The 27992-nt window shown below is 37.6% G+C and overlaps 2 protein-coding genes across 4 annotated transcripts in view; one reads left to right on the top strand and one right to left on the bottom strand.

The window, feature by feature from the left end:
* WDR70 (WD repeat domain 70) overlaps window positions 1-19302 on the bottom strand; it is a 327284-nt gene extending 307982 nt beyond the window's left edge. For 2 of the 3 annotated variants that reach the window (XM_059916260.1, XM_059916262.1), the window contains exons 1-4: window positions 16323-16414; window positions 16163-16228; window positions 14000-14083; window positions 7945-8065 (exon numbers count right to left, since the gene is read on the bottom strand). In XM_059916260.1, coding sequence (XP_059772243.1) covers window positions 7945-8065; window positions 14000-14083; window positions 16163-16228; window positions 16323-16347 — 296 coding nt within the window. In that variant the 5' untranslated portion in view covers window positions 16348-16414. Of the gene's footprint in view, window positions 1-7944; window positions 8066-13999; window positions 14084-16162; window positions 16229-16322; window positions 16415-19250 lie in introns of those variants that run through there. The other variant, XM_059916261.1, reaches the window with a different exon arrangement.
* A 236-nt stretch (window positions 19303-19538) lies between these two features.
* The window catches only part of NUP155 (nucleoporin 155), a 74311-nt gene continuing 65857 nt past the window's right edge, over window positions 19539-27992 (top strand). The window contains exons 1-4 of the mRNA XM_059916259.1: window positions 19539-19816; window positions 22383-22520; window positions 24738-24834; window positions 27499-27569. Coding sequence (XP_059772242.1) covers window positions 19660-19816; window positions 22383-22520; window positions 24738-24834; window positions 27499-27569 — 463 coding nt within the window. The 5' untranslated portion in view covers window positions 19539-19659. The remainder of the gene's footprint in view (window positions 19817-22382; window positions 22521-24737; window positions 24835-27498; window positions 27570-27992) is intronic.

Here is a 27992-nt window from a genome sequence, read left to right as displayed (position 1 = left end):
TCCAGTGGTTAAGAATCTGTCTTCCAATGCAGGGGACGTGGGTTCAATCCCTGGTCGGAGAACTAGGATCCCACATGCGGCGGGACAACTAAGCCCACGCACCACACCTAGAGAGCCCGCGTGCCCCAACTACAGAGCCCATGTGCCCTGGAGCCTGCACGCCACAACTAGAGAGAAGCCCGCATGCTGCAACGAAAGGTCCCACAAGCGGCAACCAAGACCTGACACAGCCAAAAATAAATAAATATATTGAAAAAAAAAAAAAAAAAAACTACAAGGAGATACCACTTCCCACCTACCAGGATGACTATAATAAAAACAAAACAAAAGGGAAAGTAACAAGTGATGGCAAGAACGTGGAGAAATTGGAACCCTCACACATTGCTGGTGGGAATGTAAAATGGCACAGCCACGGTGGAAAACAGCTTGGCAGTTTTTCAAAAAGTTAAACATAAAATTACCATACGACCCAGAAATTTCACTCGTAGGCGTATACCCAAAAGAATTAAAATCAAAGCCTCAGATACTTGTATGCCAATGTTCACTGCACTCACAATACCCAAAAGATGGAAACCCAAGTGTTCATCAATGAAAGATGGGGAATTACTGCTTAATGGCTAAAGTTTCTGTTTAGAGTGATAAAATTTTTGGAAATAGATAGTGATGATGGCTGTACAACATTATAAACATTACTAATGCCTCTAAATTGTATAAATTGTTTAAAATGGAAATTCTTATGTTAAAAAAATTTTTGCCCCAATTCAAAAAATCAAGACACCATAGTAAAAGAAAACCTTTAGAAATACAGAGGTAAATGGAAGAAAAAAATGCTAAAAAAAAATTTTAATCGTTTCCTCTGGGAAGCAAGAATCATGAGCAGGGAGAAATGAGACTTTATAATGTTTGATTTTGTAATGTGTATACCTTACTTCGATAAAAATTTAAAAGATCAGTGGTTGCTAAGGGTTTGTGGGGAGGGAGGGATGAAGAGGTGGAACACAGAGGATGGTGAAGGCAGTGAAACTACTCTGATTGATACCACAGTGGTGGATACACGTCATTACAAATTTGTGCAAACTGACAGAATGTACAACATCAAAGAGTGAACCCTCGTGTAAACTCTGGATTCTGAGTGATGAAGATGTGTCAGTGTAGGTTCACCAACTGTAACAAATATACCACTCTGGTGGGGGCTGTTGATAATGGAGGAGGCTATGCATGTACTGGGCCAGGTGATATATGAAAAACTCTCTGTACCTTCGGCTCAATTTTGTTGTGAACCTAAAACTGCTCTAAAAAAAATTCTACTGAATTTTTTTTTAATTAAAAATAAAGGGGCTGGGGAAATTGATTATTCATATGGAGCAAAAAATAAAAATGAATAACATCTTTACATTACCCACAAAAAGTTAATCCTATGTTGATTTAAGACCTAAATATGGAAAACAAAACTTAAAAACTTTAGATAAAAATATAGAAAGTTATCTTTATGACCTCAGAGTAAGGACTCATTTCTTAAACAAAACACAAAAGCACACATCACAAAAGAAAAGGTTAAAATAAGAATATATTGGGCTTCCCTGGTGGGGCAGTGGTTGAGAATCTGCCTGCCAACGCAGGGGACACGGGTTCAAGCCCTGGTCTGGGAAGATCCCACATGCCGCGGAGCAACTAGGCCCGTGAGCCACAACTACTGAGCCTGTGCATCTGGAGCTTGTGCTCCGCAACAAGAGAGGCCGCGATGGTGAGAGGCCCGCGCACCGCGATGAAGAGTGGCCCCCACTTGCCGCGACTAGAGAAAGCCCTCGCACAGAAACGAAGACCCAACACAGCCAAAAATAAATAAATAAATAAATTTAAAAAAAAAAAAAAAGAATATATTAACATTTGAAACTTATTTTTAAAAAAATACCACTGAAAAACAAAAAAATAGTAATAGTAAACCACCAATTAAGGGGAGAACACAAGGAACCCGACAGAAAATCTTGCAGAAGACATAGTTCTTACTATATCTTCAGAAGAAAAAATATATGACCAGTAAACTTTTGAAATGATGATGTACAACCACACTGGTAATCATCAAAATGCAAATGAACACTATAAGGATACCACCTCACAACAATCAGATTGGCAAAAATAAAAATGTCTAACAATAACAAGTGTTGATGAGGATGTGGAGCAACGGGAACTCTTACACTCTGCTGGTGGGAAAGTAAGTGGGTACAAACTCTTTAGAAAACAACTAAGCGAAATCTAAACGTGTACTTACTCAAAGACCTAGCAAGTCCACTACTAGGTATATACTCTAAAGAAACTTTTGTACAGTAAAACAGAGGATAGCTATAAGGAGACCTCTAAAAGCATATTTTATAATAGTATAGAAAAACAGCAACCTAAATTGACTAGACAATGGATAAACTGTAGTATATTTCTAAGTGCACTTAGAAAACTAAAATGCACTGAAAATGAAATGAACTATAGATTCACTTGTCAACATGAATGTGAAAAACCTCTTGCTGAATAAAAAAAGCAAACTGAAAAAATACATTCATTACAGCATTAATGACATCCATATAAAATAAGAAATCATACAAAACAACATGTATTTAGGAATACACTCATATATAATAAAATTATTAAAAACAGGAAGGAAAGATAAATACAGGGAAGGTTTCCCTTGTGGAGCAAAGGAGTAGGGAGTGGATTTCAAAGCACTGATAAAGTTCTACACACTGTCTCACATGCTGGGTGTTTGTTTCATTGTTCTCTTTACTTTAAATGAAGGATATCTAAAGTTTTATATGTATGACAAACTTCGTAACAAAAATTTTTTGTCTAATTAAGGGGAAAAACATCCCTAACCTTACAGTGTCCACAATCCTATAAAAGAACACACTACAGAAACAGTACATGATAAGTGTACAACATGCTAAGTGCCACACTAGACACTAGGGAGAAAGATTTTAAAATATGCAAAACAATATTATTTAAGTCTTAGGGAAACAGAGATACACAATAAAATTATAAAGAGATACACGGAAAAAATTCAAATTTAGAAGGTTGGCTACTTCTGACAAGAAGGGAAGGGGATGCAAATGAAGATAGTTCTCAGAAGTGTTCACTCCTAATAGCAAAAGTTTACTTCTTGTCTAGTGGGTATTGTACTTTATCACCATTTTGAAAGTCTTAAATACTTCATAATAATTTCTCATTTAAACTCTTAAGGTAATTTTTATTAAATCTAGAAAAAAGAAAATAGCACAACAATCTCTTATGTGTATGTGAAGAAAACTGATTGCCTAAGAGATATATCTTAAATACATTAAAACATTATCAAACAGATGGGAAAATGTTTGTATGATGAAATGTGATATAACATTTTTTAAAGCATGAGAATGAGAAAAAATATCAAATCTAAAAAGTTTATTTACATATAAAATATGAGGTCAAAATTCAAATAAATGGAGAAGTAATCAGATTTATTCAAAAGGAGATATATCAAAATCACAAGAAAAAATGCATAACTTCAAGGCAATTAGAATATGCAAAAATTAAACTTTAAGATGCTTCACTGAGGAAAATTTAACATTTTTCTCTGCCTGTATAATTTACTGTTACTTTTTTCCTAATATATGAGAGAGAATTATTTTTAAGATACCTTAAGCATTTTGAAAGCCACTGGCAAAAGGGTCTTTAAAAGTCCTTAACGACTGTGAATTTTCCTATTTTTTATTAAAAATGTGTTTTACAAAACTTCAATAGAGAATTACCTTTAATTATGGGTTTCTTCCCCCAACGGAAAAGGACACCATGTCCCTTCTCAGGACCAATAAAGACTGCTTCATATAGTGCCAACGCATAGTACTTGTGGTGATCAGCAAAAGAAGTTACCACTTCCTTTATATCTCTGGGAAAACTAAAATCTGATAGTATTTATTTGCTGATCTCTGGTTAGAACTGAAGGTCTTTAAAAAGAAAAAATGAGCTCCTTAGAACAAAATCACTGTCTTTATCCTCTTTCTTTTCTTTCTAACAGAAAACTACACAGTTTCACTAGCTAATGTAAACTTAAACACCTAAATGGGAGTGAAAGAAGTTATCTAATCATAGCTATAAAGAATTCCTAGCCGGTTATGTCCTTATGAATAGGGACCTGTCTTTTTTCTTTTTTCAAAACATTATTTATTTTTATTTTTGGCTGTGTTGTGTCTTCGTTGCTGCATGCGGGCTTTCTCTAGTTGCGGCGAGCGGGGGCTACTCTTCGTTCTGGTGCACGGGCTTCTCACTGCAGTGGCTTCTCTTGTTGCGGAGCATGGGCTCTAGGCGCACGGGCTTCAGTAGTTGCAGCACGCGGGCTAAGCAGTTGCAGTGCATGGGCTCTAGGGCACACATGCTTCAGTAGCTGTGGCTCATGGGCTCTAGAGCACAGGCTCAGTAGTTGTGGCACACGAGCTTAGTTGCTCCGCAGCACATGGGATCTTCCCGGACCAGTAGTTGTGGCACACGAGCTTAGCTGCTCCGCAGCACGTGGGATCTTCCCGGACCAGAGATCAAACCCGTCTCCCCTGCATTTGCAGGCGGATTCTCAACCACTGCGCCAACAGGGAAGTCCTAGGAACCTATCTTAACTGTCCTTACTTCTTAGAATATAGAATAGAACTCTGCCTCGCCCATAGATGAACTTAAAATATTTTCTTAAAAACAATTCATAGGCAAAAGGTCAGTCACCAATGTTTTGTTTGCATACATTACCAATTCAGTCATTGATTTCAATGGCCTTGTAAAAGTTACTTGATTTCTAGATGTTTCCATGTGTTTCCTTAATATGAAAAATGTTAGAGGCACTAATTTACTAATGTTTTGAATAGTGGAAGCAAAAGTTGCAATACATTTAAGATAACTAACTAAACACTCAGTTATAGCCAGATGGTTCCAACATTTCCCATAACATGAGGCTCGTTCCCAGCACAAAATCACTGTTCCCTAAACTGGAGTTGTGGAATGAGACAATCACAGAACAATAAATTGAGTGAAAAACTTTCGAGGAGCCACGGCAAAAATAGCAATGGTGTTCCAAGTGTCTAAGAAGAAAAAGCACTTAGGGAAGAGAGGAATTTTTTTGTCCTGGTGCTAAATTCAAGAAATAGCTTATTGGATGCACACTAATATAGTAGAAATAGCTTATTGGACTACAATAAGCTAAATTCAAGAAATAGCTTATTGGACTACAACTTGTAGTGAATAAAGATGGTCTTTTTTTTTTAATTTATTTATTTTGGGCTGCGTTGGGTCTTTGTTGCTGCGTGTGGGCTTTCTCTAGTTGCGGCGAGCGGGGGCTACTCTTCGTTGCAGTGCACGGGCTTCTCATTGCAGTGGCTTCTCTTGTTGTGGAGCACGGGCTCTAGGCACGCGGGCTTCCGTAGTTGTGGCTTGCGGGCTCCCGTAGTTGTGGCTTGCGGGCTTTAGAGCACAGGCTCAGTAGTTGTGGCGCACAGGCTTAGTTTCTCCGTGGCATGTGGGATCTTCCCAGGCCAGGGCTCGAACCCATGTCCCTGCATTGGCAGGCGGATTCCTAACCACTGCGCCACCAGAGAAGTCCCTAAAGATGTTCTTGAAATGGCTATTTTTTTAAAAAGGACTTCAAATTTTATTTAGCCACAGTGAAATTATTTCATAGTAACATGATTCAATGCTTAAGCAGAAATAGCTTAAAGACTCCTATAATAGAGATAGAAAATCTACATAAAACATATCTGATATTAATATAGTCTCAGTTAAGCTTCTGACAGGCTTATTCATCTGCCATGGATTATTCATTCGTGGCCTTCTGAAACAGGGATAAGTAAACTTCCATTCTTTGATCAACAAAATACTGTAATAAAGTTGTATTATTTTATTTTTCTTGATGATCATCTCTATCTTTATATTTGATACAGATGGTCCCCACTTAAAATTTAGACTTAACGATTTTTCAACTCTACAATGATGTGAAAGCAATACGCATTCAGTAGAGACCATACGCTGGATTTTGAATTTTGACCTTTTCCAGGACTGGCGATAAGCAGTACCAAACTCATGATGCTGGGCAGTGGCAGCAAGCCACAGCTCCCAGTCAGCCACGCAATCATCAGGGTAAACAATCAGTACACCTACAACCATTCTGTTTTTCACTTTAGTATAGTATTTAGTAAATTACATGAGATAGCCAATACTTTATTATAAAATAGGCTTTGTGTTCTATGGTTTTGCCCAGATGTAGGCTAATATAAGTGTTCCAAGCACGTTTAAGCTAGACTAGGCTAAGCTTTGATGTTCAGTAGGTTAGGTGTATTAAATGCATTTTCAACTTAAAATATTTGCAATTTATGATGGGTTTATCTGGTCATAACCCCACCATAAGTCAAGAAGATCTGTAATTATAATCTCAACAGTAGTTCTGTAATTTTAATCACTAATGACAAAAGTAATGCTGGGTTTTGTTATATCAATAAAATTTATTCTCAATACCAATACTGCACGTTCTTTATCTTTGGACTTTAAAGTTAGTATTGCAGAAAAAACAGAATCAACAAAACTACTGAAATTTTTACAATTTTCAATTAATGGAATCATTTGTTTGTCAAAACCTTAGCAGTAAGATAAATTTCCAAAAACACAACAGTAGGTTTTTGACATCTTAAATCATCCCAAAAGTAAGAAACTAAAGGTAAATATTAAATGTTCCTCTTAGGAAAAAGGGGTTTTTTTTCCTATCATATTGAAACCCAAGGACATTGTGAGACTGACAACTGATATAAAACCATAGACAATGCTAAACTGGATTTTTTGACTAATATAAAGAAAGGACACTCTATAGCAGGGGTTGGCAAACTTTGGCCCAGTGTTTGTTTTTTAAAGATTTACTGAACACAGATAAGCCCATTCATTTACATGTCGTCTATGGCAGAATTGAGTAGTTGAGAAAGAGACCACATGGACCCCAATTCCTAAAATATTTACTATCTGTCCTTGACAGAAAAAGTTTGCTGACCCCTGCTCTTTACTAATATATGCAAAGATACTCATATGCTTCAGAGACTAAATAGATGTTAAGGCTGCACTGTTATGAAAAGGGAGAACCAGACTTGTAGTCCTATATAGATATCCCCTCCCTCCACAAAGAGAAGCTATAGAAAAGACCAACCAACACTATTATGGAGAGATATTCTGCTCAAGAGCCTAGACTGAGATACCTACCAAAGAATGCACCTTCTGGGTGAACAAAAAATGAAATTACATAGTATAAGTGATATTTTGTGTATTTAGATATTTTACGTTTTTCTACTGTAAAAAGAGGAAATAGTGAAATCCACTGGTGAAATTTGCCATGAATAGTTTATGTAACCAATTTGATGACTTAAAATATATCTAAACAACATTAGAATTCTCATATTATTCCACCCAGATTTGATATCTAAATACCTATTTATATTGTTTAAAGTTCTTAGTAATTAAGTTACATAGTATTAAATTTCAATTTAAAGTAATTTTAATGGCTGCTTTCTCCTATAACTCGATAAACTTTATAATGTGCCTCTATTTATATTCTTTCTTATTATCTATTTCCATAAAGGATCCTACCAAAAAAGGTAGGGGAAAGGGACAAAAGATGTAAATGACAAAATAAACATGAAAAAAATAATAAACTTGTCAACATCTTTCCAACTTTACATAGTTATGCTCTGCAGTCAAAAGGCATAGATTTTAATACTACATCTGGAATACTTTAGAAAAAGTCAATTGATTTACAATGTGACAAATGACTTTTTCCTGGTCCTAGACATACACAATTGCCTGAAATGGGAGAAATTATGCAAGCTTTTAGTATCAGGAACTTGCCTAAATTGTGTTATGAACGCCTACAAAAAGGTAGTTTAATAGCATTCTTTTGAGAAAGACAAGCACCTGGAAGATGATTTAGAGCAATCTCTGGCCACATTTGAGCTTGAAGATGTTGGTTCAAGATCTTCGCTTTGCCTTCTTAATTCTTTCTCTCTGTTCATTTCTTCCTCTTTTTCTCTTGCTTCTGAAAAGATTATAAAATTTTTTCAACAGTTAGGCTTCAAAATGTTATTATTTAAAACGCTATAAATTAACATAGTTACAAAGATGTAACAGACGTGTTACCAGTAACAGCAAAAAAATTATCCATCTAAATGCCCAACACTGAAAAAATAATTGAAGTTTACTGTGTATCAACATAATATAAAATACAGCCAATAAAAATAGTGATAGAAGAGAAATCCCTGGCAGTCCAGTGGTTAAGACTCAGTGCTTTCACTGCAGTGGCCTGAGTTCAATCCCTGGTCAGGGAACTAAGATCCTACAAGCCACACAGCACAGCCAAAAAAAAAAAAAAATAGTAATGGAAAATGTACAAATCTGAGAAAATATAAACAGATATGCTAAGCAAAGTTAGCACGTGAACAGTATATGAACCATGACTGTACTATGTAAAAAGATGTGGCAAGTGACCAGAAGAAAGCATTCAAAGGTAAGATTTTAGGTAATCTCACCTTTTAGTTTTAATGTTTTAAACCAAAAATTCAGTACTTCATTCCTTTCTGAATTTCCCAAACTGGATTTTTGGTCAGAGACTTCCTACCAAAATTATGAGGAAAGTTGAATTACATTTAGTTTCCAGAATTGTTTACCTTGGAAAGAAAAAAAAAATTTATCCAAGGAAATCTAATCTTTCTCCTCTGATAATCTCACTCAACAACTGGGGCGGAGGATGGGAAGCACATAGGAAGGAAATTAATTATATGAATAAGGCTTGTTCTCAATTGCCACCATCCTCAATAAACTGAGATAATCTTTAGCATTTATTTCTTAAGTTAATAACGAAGAATAATACACCCAAAGTTAAGCGGTGTCAAAGGGCACTTATTAATTGGAATGTTGTACTCTTTAGGTCTTTTGTTGCTAGGATGTAGAGGATGAGTAACAAGGAGATAGGCAGCAAGTGTCAACACCAGTCTTTTGTTTCAAACATGGAAGATAAAACTCTCCAGGAAGAGGTAAGGCATAGCTCAGATTAATTTTTTTGTGCTCTCCACTGGGCTGGGTTAGGAGTTAACAATTCGGCACTCTGATGCTGGAGGAGGCTGAAAACAATAAGAGAAGGATAATGCCCAAATTTAAGAGTGAGCCTGCTGGGCTCCTACCTTCATCCTGCTTCTCCAGACATTCCCTCCATTCCCTCCAGGGTGAGGGGGGATTGGGGAGTGAAGCAGGGAAGGCCACACTTGGACTGTAGGCTCAGGTCTTAGGGGCAGTTCTGACTCTAATCAGGAAACAATACTAAGGCACACATTACTAGCCACCTACACAACAGCCACTTCTCTCTTTCTCCTTGCTAAGAAAACCACAGTTCTCCCTAGGTAAGAAGCAACACTGTGTTTCAGGAGCTGCTGGGCCCCTCCCTGCCCAGAGGGGTTGAAGTTTGATTCCAAGTCAACCATAGTGCTCTTGCAATGGCTGTTTTTGCAACTGATGTGCCACACTAATACCGGCTAATAACATGTGAGGGGAAGTCAGCAGAAGGTACATTTGAGAAAGGTTTTCTTGCTCCTAAAAAGTGTTACACACAAGTCTCCTTTCAGCCTGTGGAGGTGGTCACCTGCATGTAACAAAATTTAGCTGACAAAATTTTGAGACAAGAGGACAGTCTGCTTAGGACAAGCCAACACTCTAAAGCTGGCAAAGCAGAAAAAAGGGGAAAAAACTTCATGTCCTTCATGTCAGGACTCAGAAGACAGGACAGCCCCATTCCAGAGTTCTTGTCATAGTGCAATACTAAACCTTTCTTATTTAAGCAATTTTTTATTAGGTCTTCTATGACTTCTTTGAAAGTAACCATTAGCATCTTAACATCAACCCTAATTTAACAAAAATAATAGCAACTAATACATGGAGCTTACTATGCTATGTACTAGGTATTGTTTTAAGCATTTCCTGTAAATTACTCTTTTAACGCAAACGTAGAGAATGGACTCGAGGACATGAGGGGAAAGGGTAAGCTGGGACGAAGTGAGAGAGTAGCATGGACTTATATATACTACCAAATGTAAAATAGCTAGTGGGAAGCAGCCGCATAGCACAGGGAGATCAGCTCGGTGCTTTGTGACCACCTAGAGGAGTGGGATAGGGAGGGTGGGAGGGAGACTCAAGAGGGAGAAGATATGGGGATATATGTATATGTATAGCTGATTCACTTTGTTATAAAGCAGAAACTAACACACCATTGTAAAGCAATTATACTCCAATAAAGATGTTAAAAAAAAAATTAACTCCTTTAATCTTCATAACAATCTCTGAAGTAGAAACTTTTTTTCTTCAGCTTTATTGGAGTATAATTGACAAATAAAACTGTGAGATATGTAAAGTGCACAATGTGATGATTTGGTACAAAAATACATTGTGATAGAATTCTCCCCATGGAGTCAATGAACACAGCCATCACCCCACATATTGACCTTTTTTTGGGGGGGGGAGTAATAACATTTAAGTTCTACTATCCTAGCAAATTTCAATTATACAATACAGTTGAAGTAGATATTACTATCCCCACTTTATAGTTGACGAATCCAAGGCAGAGAACTAACAGAGCTATTAAGCCTCAAAGCAGTGAATTGAGGCTCCACAACTGCAACTTTCCTTGATGTGACCAGACTTTCTAGAGACTGTAAAATTATCCAACGACTACTACCTACCTTATAAAACAGTGAGCCTGCCTCTCTCTCCAAACGGCCATAAAGTACAGCCCTTTACTGCTTACTTGTCACCAGACTATCTGGAAAGTATGACCCACCCACCTAGAGTTCCTTCCCAGTGGATGAATACTCCAAACTATCTGCCCCATCCTGGTGAAGATCTAACTTTTTAATTTAAAATTTAACTTTTTTTTTTTTTAACAATAGTAAGGATTTTCTATTCAGAGAGGCTTCTGCTGTCACCTGCTGCTTCATTAAAGCAAGAAGAAAAAAAAAGAAAAGACATTTTTGAGGAAAAAAATAATTTTTTTCCTCATTGTTGACTGAGGACAAACCAAAATGAAACATAATTCAATAAACTGTAGCTCCCTGACCAAGGGGATCATTTTCATATATTTTTACTGAACGTAGGACCAAGTACACTGTAAACACTGTAAAAATGCTCCATATGTTCCCTTAACAAAAGTGAATTAACCTACCCCCCAACACCTCATTTTTTTCTTTCAAGTAACTCATTTTATTGTTAATTCCCTACTCTCAGATAGTTACCAATTTTGGATAGCCATTTCTGCAAAAGCACCCCAGATGTACGCAACTCTTATTTAGGTTAACAGCAAACTATCCAAGGACTTCCCTGGTGGCACAGTGGTTAAGAATCCGCCTGCCAATGCAGGGGACACAGGTTCGATCCCTGATCCAGGAAGATCCCACATGCTGTGGAGCAACTAAGCCCGTGCGCCACAACTACTAAGTCTGCGCTCTAGAGCCCACGCGCCACAACTACTGAGCCCATGTGCCACAACTACTGAAGCCCGCGTGCCTAGAGTCCGTGCTCCGCAACAAGAGAAGCCACGGCAATGAGAAGCCCCCACACTGCAACTAGAGAAAGCCTGTGTGCAGCAACCAAGACCCAATGCAGCCAAAAAATATAATTAATTAATTTGTAAAAAGTAAAAGATTATTAACAACAAAAAACTTTGAAACATTATTCCCTGACATTTTACATAACACATATTTTATTGAAGTTTTACAGTAACTCACCCTTTCTGTTAGAGCATTTAACAACCAAAATTTCACGTCCATATACACAGACAATTAAACTTGCCATTAAAAGGGACCAAAGTTCTTATTTTCCTCAAGTCTGATGTCAAAGCCCAGGAAAAGACTCTAATACCAATCATTACATAAAATATGCCCATATCAGAATTTTTTAACTTTTCTTTTAAGAAAAGTAAGTCAAACTTTGGATTCTTGTGTTTAGATCAGGGGTAGAAACAGCAGTCCATATCCAAGACTGTAACACTAAATCAAGAAAGTTCAACGCATTTAATTCATCCACAAATGTCAATAGGAGTACATGGTCTTGAGATAACTTTTCAAAATTTTAAAAATGTTAATAACTCTTTACTGGAATTCCTCTTAGGTGCTAAATGCATACATACTTTACTAAGAAAAATGACAGGAATTAAAAGTGATATTTATAACACTACTGTTTAAAAAGTACTATGCCCAACATCTTAATTCCTTCAAGAATCTTCTAAGAGAGATCTTATTATCACTGCCACCGAACTGATGGGGAAATTAAGGATCTGAAATTTGAAAATCCATCCAATGTCATTCATCTAGTGGAATGTGGGGCTAATCCTTAAACCTGCATCCTCCAACTCCAAATCCCAAACTCTTTACTATTCATCATGCCATTTAAAGACATTCTTCAAAGATGCAGGATTTACTTTTTTAAAGGCAGTATTGCAGTTTTAAATTCAATTCAGTCTTCACAAATATATATTGAGAACCTATCTTGGAAGGCACGGTACTGGGGACTATAAAACTTACATAGGGGAATAAGACAATCCCTATCCAAAGCATTTTGTATCACACACTGAAAGAGGTAAATACAAGAAAGTTATAAAACTTAGGTAGGGGAATAAGACAATCTCTATTCAAAGCATTTTGTATCACACACTGAAAGAGGTAAATACAAGAAAGTTATATTGCAACAGTATAAGCGTTCACTAAAACATTTAAAAATTAAGTGTATAACGCATTCGTGTATATGCTGCAGATAGCATGTCTTTACGTATTGTTTGATGATATTAAATTATTTAATATTTTTAGGTGTAGTTAACAGTTTTTTGTTTAAGATTTTTCCAAATCCTTATCTCTTAAAGACATACTAAAATATTTATGGGTGAAATAATGTACCTAGGATTTGTGTCAAAGTAATCTGAGAGGAGAAGTAAATGGAACTAACACTGGCCATGAACTGTTACAGTAGTTAAATCTGTGTGATAGGCATATGGGAGTTCATTACTATGTTACACTGCATGTAGAAATGAAAGTTTTTTTTTAAAAATACATACTATATGTAGATAGCTGTCTTTTCACCACACATACACAACAAAAACTGTTATTCTTCCAAAAACCAAAAACATTTCATGTCAAGTGCACTTCCCAAATATGAGATATTACTGCTATATAATTTATCATTTTAAAACCAACAATGACAAGTGCTGGAATAACATTCACTTAAATTTTTCCAGGAGTCCTGTCTCTGGCTTCTAGCCCCTTCTGCTCTATCAGGTTACATCTATCCCTTCTCTAGTGTAAGAATGATCTGAATCAGATCTAAAGAAAGCAGTAGAGGAGTCAGTCTCCTTCTAAGGCCCTGAGGTGGTACCTAGAATTGCTAACCACCTGGTATCAAACCAGACAGTCCGGAAGTTAACACCTTCATTAAATGTCTGATACAACTTATTAATGCAGAGATTCAACAGCAGCAGCCACATTCACTGTATGCCTCAATTTTCTATACTGTCTGGGTCAACGGTCAGTGATGTACACAGCTCTGAGAGCCACCTCTCGCCCAGCCTTCCAAATACTGGTTCCGCTGTAAGCAGGAAAGAAAAAAATGAAATGAGAATCAGATAGAGGGGGGGAGAAGAGGTAATAAAGAAACCACTACTCTGATTCTTATAAATTAATTTTGAATCCTTGTTTGTTCATAGTTCACACTTCTAAAAGATTTTAGCTCTCAGACCTCCTTATCCTGTTTAGATGCAACTTTAATCGTGTTTAAAAAAACAAAGACAAAAAAGCATCTGCTTCCAAAGGAACCAGCACATATGGTCTCTTAACAATTTTGAAATTTTTTTCAGTCTTATAATTTTATAACTGGTAGGACACTGGTGTAAGCTGGATACAGTATTTAATCCTATAAAAGAGCAAGTAACTGAACTTCTTACCCAGTGTTTTCCGACTTCTTTCCACTGCTGTTCTTCGAGTTTGTTCAAACATTGCTTCCAAATCAAATGTGCGAGCTTTTTTCCCTAAAACAGAAATAAGTAGCAGACTATGATTTTCCTGAACTAAGTTGGCCAAACTTTAGGTACTCAATGAATACTTACTGACTGACCAATAACCACTTAAGTCTATCTAATTTATAGCAGGGCTACAAAACAACCATAAAATATCAATGAAGAAAGAGTTTACTTCTCAGGGAATTTTTAATTACAATCTTATCGCTAAATAACATTAACCAGCCAACTTTCCCATCCTCCTGTAATTCATCTAGACCCTACTCCCTGAAACTACAACACTGGTGTGCTACGCAGAATAGAGAATGTTCATATCCTAATCCCTGAAACCTGTAAATATATTACATTACAGGGTAAAAGGGACTCTGCAGATTAATTAAGGTTATGGACTTAAAAACTGGGAGATTATCCTGGCCAGCCCAATCTAATCATAGGAGCCCTTACAAGCAAAGATGCAGAATAGATATAGCAAAAGTCAGAGAGACCTGAAACTTGAGAAGGGCTGCAGTTCCTTTGAAGATGAAGGGGGCAAGAAGACAAGTAATGTAGGTATATAAAAGAGCTAAGAAACTCCCACCAGACAGCCAGTAACGAAATAAGGAAACCACAAGGAACTGACATTCTGACAACCTGAATCTGCTTGGAAGCAATGTTGTATTTGCTTTTACTGCCTTTTTTTTTTTTTAATAATAATACCTATTCTGTGTTTGTCAGAATATGGTAAAAATGGCTTTCTTACACACTACTGACTTTGTTATAAACTGAAACCACCTTTCTGAGCAGCATTATGACACTACATATCAAGAAGCTTTAAAAGCTATATGCCCAATTTTTTGTTACTTTTTAATATCTGTATTTTTTATCAAAGTAGTCCCTCTTTTAGAAATCTACCCTATGGAAATATGCATAAAACTCCTTTTACAAAAGGAGATAAAAGAGTTATTTATAAAAATGTTTATTTTAGTATTACTGATAAAAGTTAGAAACTATGTGGGGTAAAGTTAAAAATTTTACAAATTGTAGCACTTCTATCTACTATTCAACCATTAAAAATCATGTTTTGGAAAAGCATTTTATAATATGGGAAAATCCTCAAAATATTAAGAATTAAAACAAATTCTATATAATTAAGAATAATATAAAAGTGTACATATATACGATCTTACAACAGGAAAAACTGGAAAACAAACTAACTTTTAAGTCTTGATTTCTAGATCATGAGATTATGAATGATGTTACTTTCTTCCTTCTTATTTATTGGGTTCTTTATATTTTCCTGCTATTCACATGTGTTCCTTTTGAAATGAGGGAGAAAGCTATTTAAAAGAACTGAAACAAAAATAAGTACCAAAATACTACAGAAGTGTACAGTACTTTTGTAGACATGACCACCTAGGAGATAGAGTAAATATGTTTTGTGGCTCAAGACGTTACCAGAATAAATGAATGTATGAATGAACAAACGAGAGACTGAAATGAAGATTCTGGAGTAGGAAAACTTGAATCAAAAAAGACTTACTAACCTACAAGGACCTACTGTATAGCACAGGGAACTATACTCAATATTCTGTAATAACGTAAAAGGGAAAAGAATATACATATATGTTAGTATATATAACTGAATCACTGTGCTGTATACCTAAAACTAACATGACATTATAAATCAACTATAATTTAATAAAATAAAAGATTTATTATTATAACATCACCTAATGGCCCATTTATTGCCAAAAGGGCCATCTTATTACAGACCAGAGTCAGTGGTTAGCGCTCAGTCTCAGGACGCAAAGAGACAACTCCCTCCATCAACCAACACCCTCCACCCCGTGGGTCACAAAGCAATCTTTCTTTCTCACTAGCCTTCTCATAAGTGTCACCTGAGCTGGTCCCAAGAGCTAGGCAGGAGTTAGAAAACGGAGACGGAAGACTGTGTCTAAAAATTGCAAGATAAACACAATAGAGCTAAAGTAATTAGGACTTGGCACTGCGGAAGGGGCGGAACACAGGTGACAGCTCGGGCCCCCCTCCCAACCTGCGGCTCTTAAAATCTCTGCAAAATGAAACGGGACCATGCCTAGGGCAGTCACTCACCGAACCCCGTGAAGCCCATGGTGACCGCCAGCTGCGGGTCCGGTCCTGATGCGTCTGAACCTGTCACTGAGAAAAGAGAAAAGGCCCTGTTAGTGCGGCGCCGACAGCGCCGCCGGCCCTGCCCGACCCACCCCGCTGCCGCTCGCCCCACTGAACCCACCGCCGCTGGGTCCGGGGCGCTCCATGGTCGGCCACACGCCCCAGAAACAGCAACACCTGCAGCCCCAACAGCTGCTAAAGACTAGAGGCAAACCAGGCAGGAAGTAGCGCCTCCGAGCGTCAGCCTCGCCGCCAAGGCCAAGAGCGGCGCCTTCCGCGGAGGGACAGAGGCCTCCTAAGCAGCGCCGCCCTAGCGGGCTGGCGGAGTATAAGCGCCACAGAAGCTGGCTTCGAATTGAACCCACGGGAAGGGGAATATTAGCTGGAGTTTCTGTAACACTTTTTACTTTGTAAGACGCATTTATCGGGGCTTCCCTGGTGGCGCAGCGGTTAAGAATCCGCCTGTCAACTCGGGACATCGGTTCGAGCCCTGGTCCGGGAAGATCCCACATGCCGCAGAGCAACCAAGCCCGTGCGCCACAACTACTGAGCCTGAGCTCTAGGGCCTGCGAGCCACAACTACTGAGCCCACAAGAGAAGCCACTGCAATGAGAAGCCCACGCACCGCAACAGAGTGGACCCCACTCGCTGCAACCAGAGAAAAGCCCGCACGCAGCAACGAAGACCCAATGCAGCCGAAAAAAAAAAAAAAACAGACGCGTTTACTGCCAAGGTGACACTTAATCCTCAGAATTCTAAAGATGGTTTCAAATTCCACATCACAAGTAACCATTAAGAAACTACCATTTGGTAAGTTTTGGTATGCTGTCAGAGAATATTCACAAGTGTCTAAAAAGGTTATTAAAATACTCCCTTTTCCAGCTACATAACTCTGTGAGGCCCCCTTTTCTTCGTGTACTTCAACTAAACAAGTACCAACAAGAGATATGAAATCTGGTTATCCCTTATTTAGCCAAACATTTAAGAGATCTGCAAAAATGTAAAATAACAGCATTCTTCTCACTAATGGTTTAGTTTTAGAAACTATGGCGATTTTTCATAAAATATGTGTTATTTATATTAACGAGGATTAGGCTTATTCTTTTAAATAAGTTTTTTTTTAATTTCTCATTCTTATGAGATATTAGCAATTATTAACAAAAATAACCCTGTGAAATAAAATTCATATTTTATCGCAAGCCAAGAAAAATTCAAACACAAAAACATTTCTCTGCCTTTTGACCTCCTCTCTCCCCTCTACTGTGCATTGTGTATATGCATTTTGCATCAACCAAACCTCCTCCATCAGCGGAAGTACCTGCTCAACCATAAAGAGCAACATTCTCCTAGCATCAACAAGACAACTCCCTAAAAGGTAACGTTCCTTCTTGATCTTGAAAGTGGCCAAGATGATGGTTAGATGTGGATTGTGTAAACTGTCAGTAATACATCATTTAATGTACAGCCCTCTGTTTCCAAAAACTTATATAACTGTGTTTTGACTTCTAATGAGCGGAACAGTCCTTAGAGCTTTCTGAGATGCTGTTTCGGGTTATAGTCTTCGGCTTGGCACAAATAAAATTTTCCATTTCTTTTTCAGATCGACTGATTAATTTTTTGTCAACAATCCACACAAAACCAAACCTCTTTGGACTCCTTAATAATTTTTAAAGGTATCAAAAGTTTTAGAATCTTTATTCTTGAGACGTCTTCAGCAAAATTTTCACGTAAAGGGCTGGATGGTAAATATCTGAGGCTTTGAGTCCATGTGGTCTGTGTACCAACTACTCAACTCAACAGTTGCAGCTGCAGAGCAGCCATTGCAATATGGAAATGAATGGAGGGTCTTGGACTTAGACCCTTGGAAATGCTGTTGCTGTGTGCAGGACTATTAGACCAGTATTGTTAGATATCCAATTTGTAGAGTTGAAAACTCTCTATTGTATTTTTTGTCTCAAATTAAAAGCAAACCAACCCTGTGACAGACTGTCACTTTTCAATCTGTAGTCTACCAAATAAAAGAAAACTGACAACTGGCGACCCCTCTGCCTATTTATCTACCGGTAATACAAATCTAATTTTTCTTGGTATACTTGCTATGAAGTCTTAAATTATACGTATAGATCTGTAATGTCACAGTATTTTTAATATTCAGAAATTTAGTCAACCCTTGGAGGCAGTAAAAAGTAATTCAAATAGCAAAAGACCAATTCAGCTATCGATTTGCTAAACTACGAATATAATCGGATGTAACTTAGGTGAGATTCTAAATAAGGACTAATTCTAAGTATTCTAAATAAGGACTGCTCTTTGAACACTACTGCTTTGTTTTAACCACTCCAGCTGCCTTCTGCATGAAATGAAGCCCATCCTGCCTCTCCTCACTCATTTCTCTTACCCTTTTACTGCAGTTAATACATACCCCATAGACAAAATATGGTGATGCACTCTGTTTTTTTTTGCCTGTGTGTCCCTGCATAAAGCACCTTGAGAAGAGGAATGTTGTTTCAGTTTGATATTCCCAGCACAGGTACAATGCCTGACACAAATTCAGAATTCAGTTGCTGTAGAAGATGATAGATTAGGTGGCCTACTCTATACCAGTCCCTCTACTATGTGCTGGGGATGAAGCAGTGAATTAGAACCACCTGCTTCCCCTCTGAAATGGGAAATAAAGCAAGGCATCAGGTCCCTGCACGCTGTTAAGATTCCATAAACATAATTTTTCATAATTTTTCACAGTAACGTACCACAAAGTCAAATGGTAACGACACAGAAATAGAAAACCTGATGAATTTTAATTTACACCGAAGCCCATATTTCTAGTGAAATTTTGGTTTATATGTAAACTGTTTCTAACAGCTACCAACTCCTATCCACTCTCAGAAGACAAGTTATTTGCAGCACCAAATTGACACGCATACTCAAAATAGTTGCAGTTGCCGGTTTCCGATCCCCGAAGCTCGAGGCACTCAGATCCAAGCGCGCGCTAAACCCACCAGAACCCGAGCAGCCTGCGCTGCCTCCGCACTAACCGGCTCCTACTTACCCGGACCCCGCTCTCTCCTCCATCCCCACCCCTACCGACTCCTTCCCGTCCCTCACCTTCCCCAGTCCCTCCCCTTTCCCTTTCCTCCCTCCTTCCCTCCCTTCCTCCACTCCCACTACCGATTTCCCCCTCCCGCCCAGAACAACCAGCCCGCCCCCTTCGGGGCACCACCCATTCTCTAGCTCCACCCCCAACGTCCAGCCCCCTCTAACAGCTTCCTCTTCCCAGCGCCGAAAAGCTGGCTTCAAATTCCCCACCCTATGAACCGGAAGTGCGTCATGCACTGGCGCCGGGGCGCTTGTTTGGCGCGCGCGCTCTAAGCTTTGGGGCTGAGCTAGCATCTTGGGTTTTCTCTTATTTCTCCTTGCTTTTTGACTTTCTCCGGTCGCTGCTGTCTCCGATTTTCGATATGCCGTCTTCTTTGCTGGGCTCGGCAATGCCGGCCTCCACGTCGGCCGCAGCCCTGCAGGAAGCTTTGGAAAATGCGGGGCGGCTCATCGACCGTCAGTTGCAAGAAGACCGCATGTACCCGGACCTTTCCGATCTGCTCATGGTGTCTGCCCCAAGTGAGTGATCGTTGCCCAGTTGGTGACTGTTTCTCAGCCCAAAGGACTCTCGTCTGACTCCCTAAATAGGTCCTTATCCGCAGAGTGAATCGGCGAACGTATCCTGAGATCTGGGACGCTGTTTGCTGCATTTTGAAGGGCGGAAAAGAGCCCATTTTCAATGTTTTTCCTTCTCTCACTTTCTTCATTACAGGCACTTGAGAGGATAGGAATGAGGAGCAAGCCCCCATTTGAAGCAGAAAGAGGCAGTTTCCAACCTTAATGAGCTTCTCATTGCCTCCAAGTGTGTATCGCCAAGACCAGATGAGAAGGATCACCTGATCCAATTCTCATCCTTGTTAATACCTCATATTAATGTTGGAGTAAAATTGAAGAGCATACGAAGTTAATTTGGAAATTTACTATGTTCGCTCATAGATATGCTTTATTATGTATGGAGTTAGTGTAATATGAAGTCCTTAAAGGTGTTAAAAAGAACTACCAGCGGAATGAAGGAAGGGGACAGGGAAATCAGCACTGATGATGGGTGAACAAGGAGGGTAAAGCAGATTTTTGTGCCAACAAAGAGAGGTGTCCGTAAAATATTCTGTGTATCGGTTTTAAATTAAGGCCAGGCTCCTCAAGGCGTATAGAATCACACAAGTTGCTGGAAAAAAAGTGACCCCTTTTGTGAGGTGGAAATTGGAGAAGAGTAAATAAGATAAAAACAAGATTTTTTGGTAAACAAGAACCAAGATAATCTAACCAGGTTAATCTGCAATGTAAACCTAAAAGACAGCTCTGACGATTTATAAAAAGTCATTAATTGACTTGTAATCAGAGAAAAAACAGAAACAAAGCAAAGAGTATTTACTACTGACAGCTACTTACCAGTGGGCTTGTCTTAAAAGAACTGAATGGCCTATTAGCAACTCTCAAACTGAATAGCACTCTCCCCTTTGTACTCCTTATTTCTGAAAGCAAGGTGTAAAAGCAGTCCATACATTCTGGTCTTCTCATCATATCTGACCCCAGTCCAACTCATCCACCTTTACACACATCTGCCTCTTCAACCAAATTTCCTTTCCCTCTTCCATCCTATTCTCGACCTCCTTGTTCCAGTTATACCGAATTTAACAGGTTTTCCATAAGAACCCCCTCTTCAGGATTTCTAGAATGTTCTTCTTTGCCTGACAAGCTATTCTTCCAGACTCCATTAAATACCACTTTCTCTTTGAAGGCTTTCTCAACCAGAAATAACTCTGGTGAGGTTTATATCCTCACCAGAGTTAGTAATTCCATCCTTTGTGTTCCTACTGCAGTTTAACATGTGTAACGTTCTATTAAAATTATGTTTTAAGATTAAATGGAACGTCTGGGATTTGCTTCAAAAAATACATTAGGGAAAAAGTGGATGGTGACTGACATATATGAAACATGACTGGGCATGTTACTGGTAATTTTTGAAGCTGGATACTCAATATACAGGGATTGATTGCATTTGTTCTCTAGTTGTATAAATTTTAAAATTTTTCATAATACATTTAAAAATTTGTCTTATATGTCAGTTTCCCCCAACATCTTTGTACTTTACAGAGGCTGAAAAGGTGCCTGAGTAAATAGTAATAGTAAATAGTCAGAACTAAAACACCTTGTTCAGGACTAGGAAGGACAGGCTGTAGACCAGCCTGCTCTTGCCCTTAGTGTCTGGGCTTTAGAGGAGGAGAAGGTTGCCAGTTGAGAGCAGTTTATAGAGTAGTCTGATTCTCTCCCACTCCCCCCCCCCAATAAAATATTGCTTTTGTGGTATTACAGGCATACCTCATTTTATTGTGCTTTGCAGATACTGGTTTTTTTAACAGTAGATTTGTGGCACCCCTGCCTTGTCAGGTGACAGCATTTTTTAGTAATATATTTTAAATTAAGGTGTGCACATTGTTTTTTTAGACATAATGCTATTGCACACTTAGACGTCAGTATAGTGTAAACATAACTTTTACATGCACCGGAAAACCAAAAAATTTATGTGACTCGCTTCTGGGCATGTTCATTTTATTGCAGTGGTCTGGAACCAAACCCACAATGTCTCTGAGGTATGCCTTTATTTGTATGTTGGTGTGAAGGTGGGGGGTGGGTACATAATGGGAAAAGGCATGGATTGTTTTAATCTTTAAATTTTTAAGTGGGAAAGGAAATGCTGTTTTTTCCCCAGTCAGTATTTTGTTTGTCCACAGTTGTTTTTATCTGAGAATAACAAAGCGGTTTTACAATTTTTTTCCCATTTCAGATTAGTAAAATAATAGGAAAACACTATAAATTATTGAACCAAACATTTCTTTTCTTATGGAGAAAGTCTTTGTGAAAGATAACCTTCTGTTCAGTGTTGAAACCAGTAATTGCACCCCATCTTAACATTGGAATTCCTCAGGCCTCCTTTGTGTCAGATCAGAACTACTTTATTCTCTCTATACCTTTAGAACCAGATGCACAATATTTTTGTAGCTTGCAATACTTCTGTATGCCCATTTGATGCCCAATATATTATTATTTTAAATAAATGCGCTTTTTTTTATTTTATTTTTTGTAGATAATCCCACTGTTTCTGGCATGTCAGATATGGATTATCCTCTACAAGGACCTGGTTTGCTGTCAGTGCCCAACCTGCCAGAGATCAGTTCCATTCGAAGAGTTCCTCTCCCACCTGAACTTGTTGAACAGTTTGGACGTATCCTATTACTTTGTATTTAACTCTTTAAAAAATTTAAAATTGGTATTCTCATTATTATAATTCTAGTTTTGTGTTTAATTAGCACATTGTGTATAAGTTCATATAAGGTTTTATTTAAAATACATTTTAAGTATGTGGGTAGTTTGCCGTGTGCCTAGAAAATTTCATGTAAAATTGAATGTTGAAAATTGAGTCATTTTAATTGTTTGGGGACATTGAGGAGAGTAAATTGTTTACAAGCAACTCTGCATTTTTGAATGATATATGGCAAGGCATTACTTTCCAATTAAGTGCTATGCAGGGAATTTTTTACTACCACTCTTTTTCAGTTCAAAGACCCATGGTTTTTGTTTTTATTTTTTCCTGTATGTTAACATTTTAAAACTGGGAAGTGGCTCTGAAAATGTTTAAAATAAAACTGCAAGGTATGGGGCTTCCCCGGTGGCGCAGTGGTTAAGAATCCGCCTGCCAATGCAGGAGACACGGGTTCAAGCCCTGGTCCGGGAAGATCCCACATGCCACGGAGCAACTAAGCCCGTGCGCCACAACTACTGAGCCTGAGCTCTAGGGCCTGCGAGCCACGACTACTGAAGCCCACGCACCTAGAGCCCATGCTCCGCAACAAGAGAAGCCACCACAATGAGGAGCCCGCACACCACAACGAAGAGTAGCCCCCACTCGCCACAACTAGAGAAAGCCCACGTGCAGCAACGAAGACCCAACGCAGCCAAAAAATAATAAGTAAATAAAATAAAATAAATTAATTAAAAAAAAAAAAAAGAACTGCAAGATATTTTCTCCTGGAAATACCCCCTGAAAAGTTTTTGGTGTGTTTTTACACTTACTGGTGTCTTAGAATTGAAGTTTATAATTTATTGTATTTCTAAGGATTACAGTAAGAATCTGTATCTAAAGGTATAAGAAACTGAAGTATTGCTACTAATGCCATCTTCATAGACTGAGAAGTTAGAGGAGTTTTCTTATCCTCTAAAAATAAGATTTTATTTGTTTTTCTTAAAGTGTCGCATACCCTATAAAAGGACTATATTTATAGTTCTTTGCTAGGAAGCTTTTATAAAAATCAGTCTGTAACTCTCATAATAAAGACATCAAGATGCTATATAAAAATTTAATCTGACTTTTAAAAGTATGTTAATCTGTTCATGGTAAAGGGCTTCATATTTCAATACAGTGTGATTTAGAAAAAGAAAAGAAATGAAAAATTAGGGAAAATGCTTGTAAAATAAATAGAAAAACTAGTAAAATCTAATCTATATTTTCATTGTTTCTCTGAGACTTTGTAAAATAGTGTTATTAAATAAATAATACACCTTACCATATACTCTACCCTTGCTTAGTTTCTTAATATTCTTTAATTCTCTGATAATACTATACTCTACAAGAGATATTTCTTTAATTAGCAAATTATTTTGTTTTCACAATTGTTTCATTATCTTATAATTACGTAAATAATTCTTTGTCTATTTTTCAGTTTATACGAGGCTTGTAGATTGTCACCTGGCTGTGACTTTAGCATGCCAACTGTTTTTCTTTGTTTTTCATTTTTTTATAAATTTATTTGTTTATTTGTTTTTATTTTTGGCTGCATTGGGTCTTTGTTGCTGGGTGCGGGCTTTCTCTGCTTGTGGCAAGTGGGGGCTTCTCTTGTTGCAGAGCACAGGCTCTAGACTTGCGGGCTTCAGTAGTTGTGTCACGCAGGCTTCGTTGCTCTGCGGCATGTGGGATCTTCCCGGACCAGGGATCGAACCCGTGTCCCCTGCATTGGCAGGCGGATTCTTAATCACTGCACCACCAGGGAAGTCCCTGTTTTTTGGTTTTTTGGGGGTTTTTTAATCACTCTTTTATACCATTGGAAAACCTGGTCCAGTAAAACAGTTTATAATGTTAAAGTCCAATGATATTACTCAGAATCAATATTTTTTTAAGTTAGTAATGGCAAAAACATTACATTTGTTATTTAGAGTACATTTTAAATGGTCAGATAGCTTTGTTTAGAAATTATAATAAGTATTTCTGTCATACACTATGGCTTTCATTAAACTCATTGGAAATAAAGATATTTCATTTGCTCTTTTGATTGAAGAGTGAATAAGTCATGATTTTTTAATCATACATTTTAAATCAAAATCTTTTGAAACAAGTTTAAGAAAGATGAGATTGAAATCTTTCTACCTTACATCCACACTACCTCAGATATGCAGTGTAACTGCATGATGGGCGTGTTCCCTCCTATCAGTAGAGCTTGGCTCACAATCGACAGTGACATATTCATGTGGAACTACGAAGATGGGTATGTATTTATGACTGGTTTGCTTTAGCATGATTAGAATTTAAATTATCTTTATTGCAACTAGTATTCTACTCATTAAAAGCTGCCTGGTTTATCTTTCATTCTTCTAACATCCGGGTTAGCGCTTCTCAGTATACGTACCAACCTGGGGATGGGGTTAAAATGTGGATTATGTTTTAGTCATTAAGGCTCAGGAGTCTGCATTTGTAACAAGCTCCCAGGTGATGCTGGGGATCTGGGTACCACTCTGAGTAGCAACAGTCTTATTTCCCAAACTCCTATAATAATGATAGTCTATCAGTAATTCTTTGAGGGACGGTTTGAGATTTTCAAAGACCTCTGTTTTCCCTGCATATCATGGAGCGGGAGGATGTTAGTTTATTGAAGTATCTTAACAGTTTTGTTGTTATTCTGTGGGCTTGACCTTGTGTAAATTAAATGTGTATAAAAGAGTCTGAGTGAAGGCCCAAGGCATTCTTGCTTAAATAAAGTTTATTAATCTGATGATCTTACTCTTGGCTATTTGGAGAAAAATTTTACCTTCCAGTTCTCCATCATATTATCTTCAGGTGAGGGGTGAGATAACCAGAGGAAGATCCATATTAAGATGTTACTCTTGCTCCTGAGTAATTAACATACTTGTTAGAAACATACACAGTGTCATTGAATCAAAATTGACACTATATGAGAACTTGTAGCTTAAACCATTTTTGTTTGATTTTTTTTTTAATTAGAAATTTTCCTAGCTATTTTTATTGTTGAAATGGTATATAGTCATAATAGTAGTGATACAAGTTTGTGATTGTTCTTCACGTATCATGAACGTTGCCCCAGTTTGTTATATTACACATAACATAATCATTTTTATACTAAAGAGTAGAACCTGTTCATTTAGGCATTGATCTCTTCAAGAAAACCTAATGCAAGAAAATTACAAAATAGATAAATGTGAGAATAATTTTGTTGAAAAGGGTTTTCACTTTAATGAAATTTTTATATTTCCATTGACTTCTAACGTATTCATTTAACAACCACACTGAGCCTATCATGTATCAGACACTTTTTGTGCTTGAACAGTACTGAATAAACGTAGTCCCTGCCCACATGGAAAGTGTGGTTCAACCTTATTGTGTGTTCAAAGTAAACTCATTTAAAGAAAAATTATTTGAACATTGTGTTTATTGAAAAAAATCAAGGCACAGGTACTGGATATAAATCTTTACTTTGTAAATTCAATTCTGTAAAAACCTTAGCCTTAATTTCAATTATTCCGATAGCTTTCTATTATAAATCCCAATTCCATCTGGATGATAGAAACGTAATGTTGTTCAATTCACTGTTCTCTAATCCCCAGCTCTCCCAATATTGTTCTTAGTTCTGGGGGCTGTGTCAGTTGTTGAAGGAGCCTGTGTAATTCCACAGCATTGGGAAAATGGGGAAACCTGGCCCCACAGAGGTTGCCATGTAGGTGTTTTCTGTCCACTTGTGTGGCCCTTTGCAGGACAACCAGAAGTTTTCCTCAAAGTCTGGATCATTTTTTTTTCTTGGTACTTATCCTGCTTGCTGTTCTCTGAGCTTATTGGATCTAGGTTTGAAGTCTTTGTTATTTTTGAAAATTTTTCAACCATTGTCTTATTAAAGTATTTGTTCTTTCCTGTTGTCTTCCTTTCTCTTCTGAGATTTGTTATACTTTTGTTAGACTGCTTGATGTTTTCCAACAAATTTTGGATGCTCTGTTTGGATGCTCCACTCTTTTTTCTCTTTTTATTTCAATTTGGACAATTTCTATTCACCTTTAACTTCATGTTTACTGATTCTTTCGTCAAGTCTACTGAAAAGTCCCTATAAGACATTCTTTGTGCTGTGCTTTTTATTTCTAACATTTTCACTGACTTATTTCTAATTATTTTCATTGCTCTGCTGAAATTCCTTACCTGTTTATACATATTGCTCATCTTTTTTATTAGAGCCTATACTATATTGATTATTTTAAATTTCCTGTCTGATAGTTCAGACATCTGACTCTGGTTCTGTTGATTGCTTTGTTTCTTGACAGTGGGGCTTTTTTTTTTGCTTGTTTTTTTGCTCATGTTTTGTTACTCAAAGCCAGACCACGTATAGGACAGTGAATACTGCAATAAATACCCTTTATCCTTAGAAATGGGCACGTCTCTTCCTTTGCTAGAGCCTAGCAGGTAGGCCTTTATTGTGAGGGAGCTGACTTTTTCCAATTCAGGAGTTAAGCCGAGTTTGGTTTTGTTGTTGCAGAGGTTACCTTCAGTGGACCACAGGTTTCAAATTCCTTTAGAATTATTTTGCACTTAGCGTACAGATTGGGTTGCTGGATTTTTTCTCAGTGTTCCTGTTTCTTCCCCAGCAGTAGGCTCTTCCTGTGAGCCTGTTCTTCTGAGAGGGTCCTCTTGCCCCTGCCGCAGCAGTAGTTAGTTGTTACTTGAGACTTGCAACCTTGTGGGGGGATGTTTGGAATGGGGACCAGCATTCCCCTTTTTCCTGGTTTATGCTTAGCCTTAGGTAGGCCTGTGTGCCTGAGTCTTAGAACTAAAACAGTTTTGTTTGCTGGTTCATTTTATTCTATAGTCTTGAAGAATATTATAAAACTTTTTCCTTTACATGTATAACATGTTTTTCTTCAACTGTTGACAGAGGAGACCTTGCCTATTTTGATGGACTTAGTGAGACTATTCTTGCTGTGGGGCTTGTGAAACCAAAAGCTGGTAAGAAATAAAAATATAAAGATTAAATTATGTTTGTACATAAGATTCCAAATGTTTTAGGACTAAATGATATCATATTTTAAGTAATTAAATTTCCTATTGAAGTTTTGTTCTAAATTACTTCTAATTAGAAATATAAAAAGTGATTAGGAATATTTAGCAATTTACTCACCTTATGGTATAAGTGAGTCTGCCTTTAAAATTGTTAAGCTATAATTCTTGAATTTTATCTTGCTTTTTGTTAGTCTTTCTTGATTTACCTAAAGTTTTTTGCATTATACATTTTTCACTAATTACTGAATTTAATGTTAAAACCATTTTTGTCTCTATTTTTTTAGTCCTGATAGCCCATGGAAGTGAGAACAGAGTTCAGAATAAATCCTAAGAGAAGTCACGAGCATTGTTTAACTTACAATTTCAACT

The sequence above is a fragment of the Balaenoptera ricei genome, chromosome 3 (genome assembly GCF_028023285.1).
Source record: "Balaenoptera ricei isolate mBalRic1 chromosome 3, mBalRic1.hap2, whole genome shotgun sequence".
Classification (NCBI taxonomy): domain Eukaryota; kingdom Metazoa; phylum Chordata; class Mammalia; order Artiodactyla; family Balaenopteridae; genus Balaenoptera; species Balaenoptera ricei.
The sequence above is the reverse complement of the archived record's forward strand: the minus strand, read 5'-3'. Positions and strand labels throughout refer to the sequence as shown.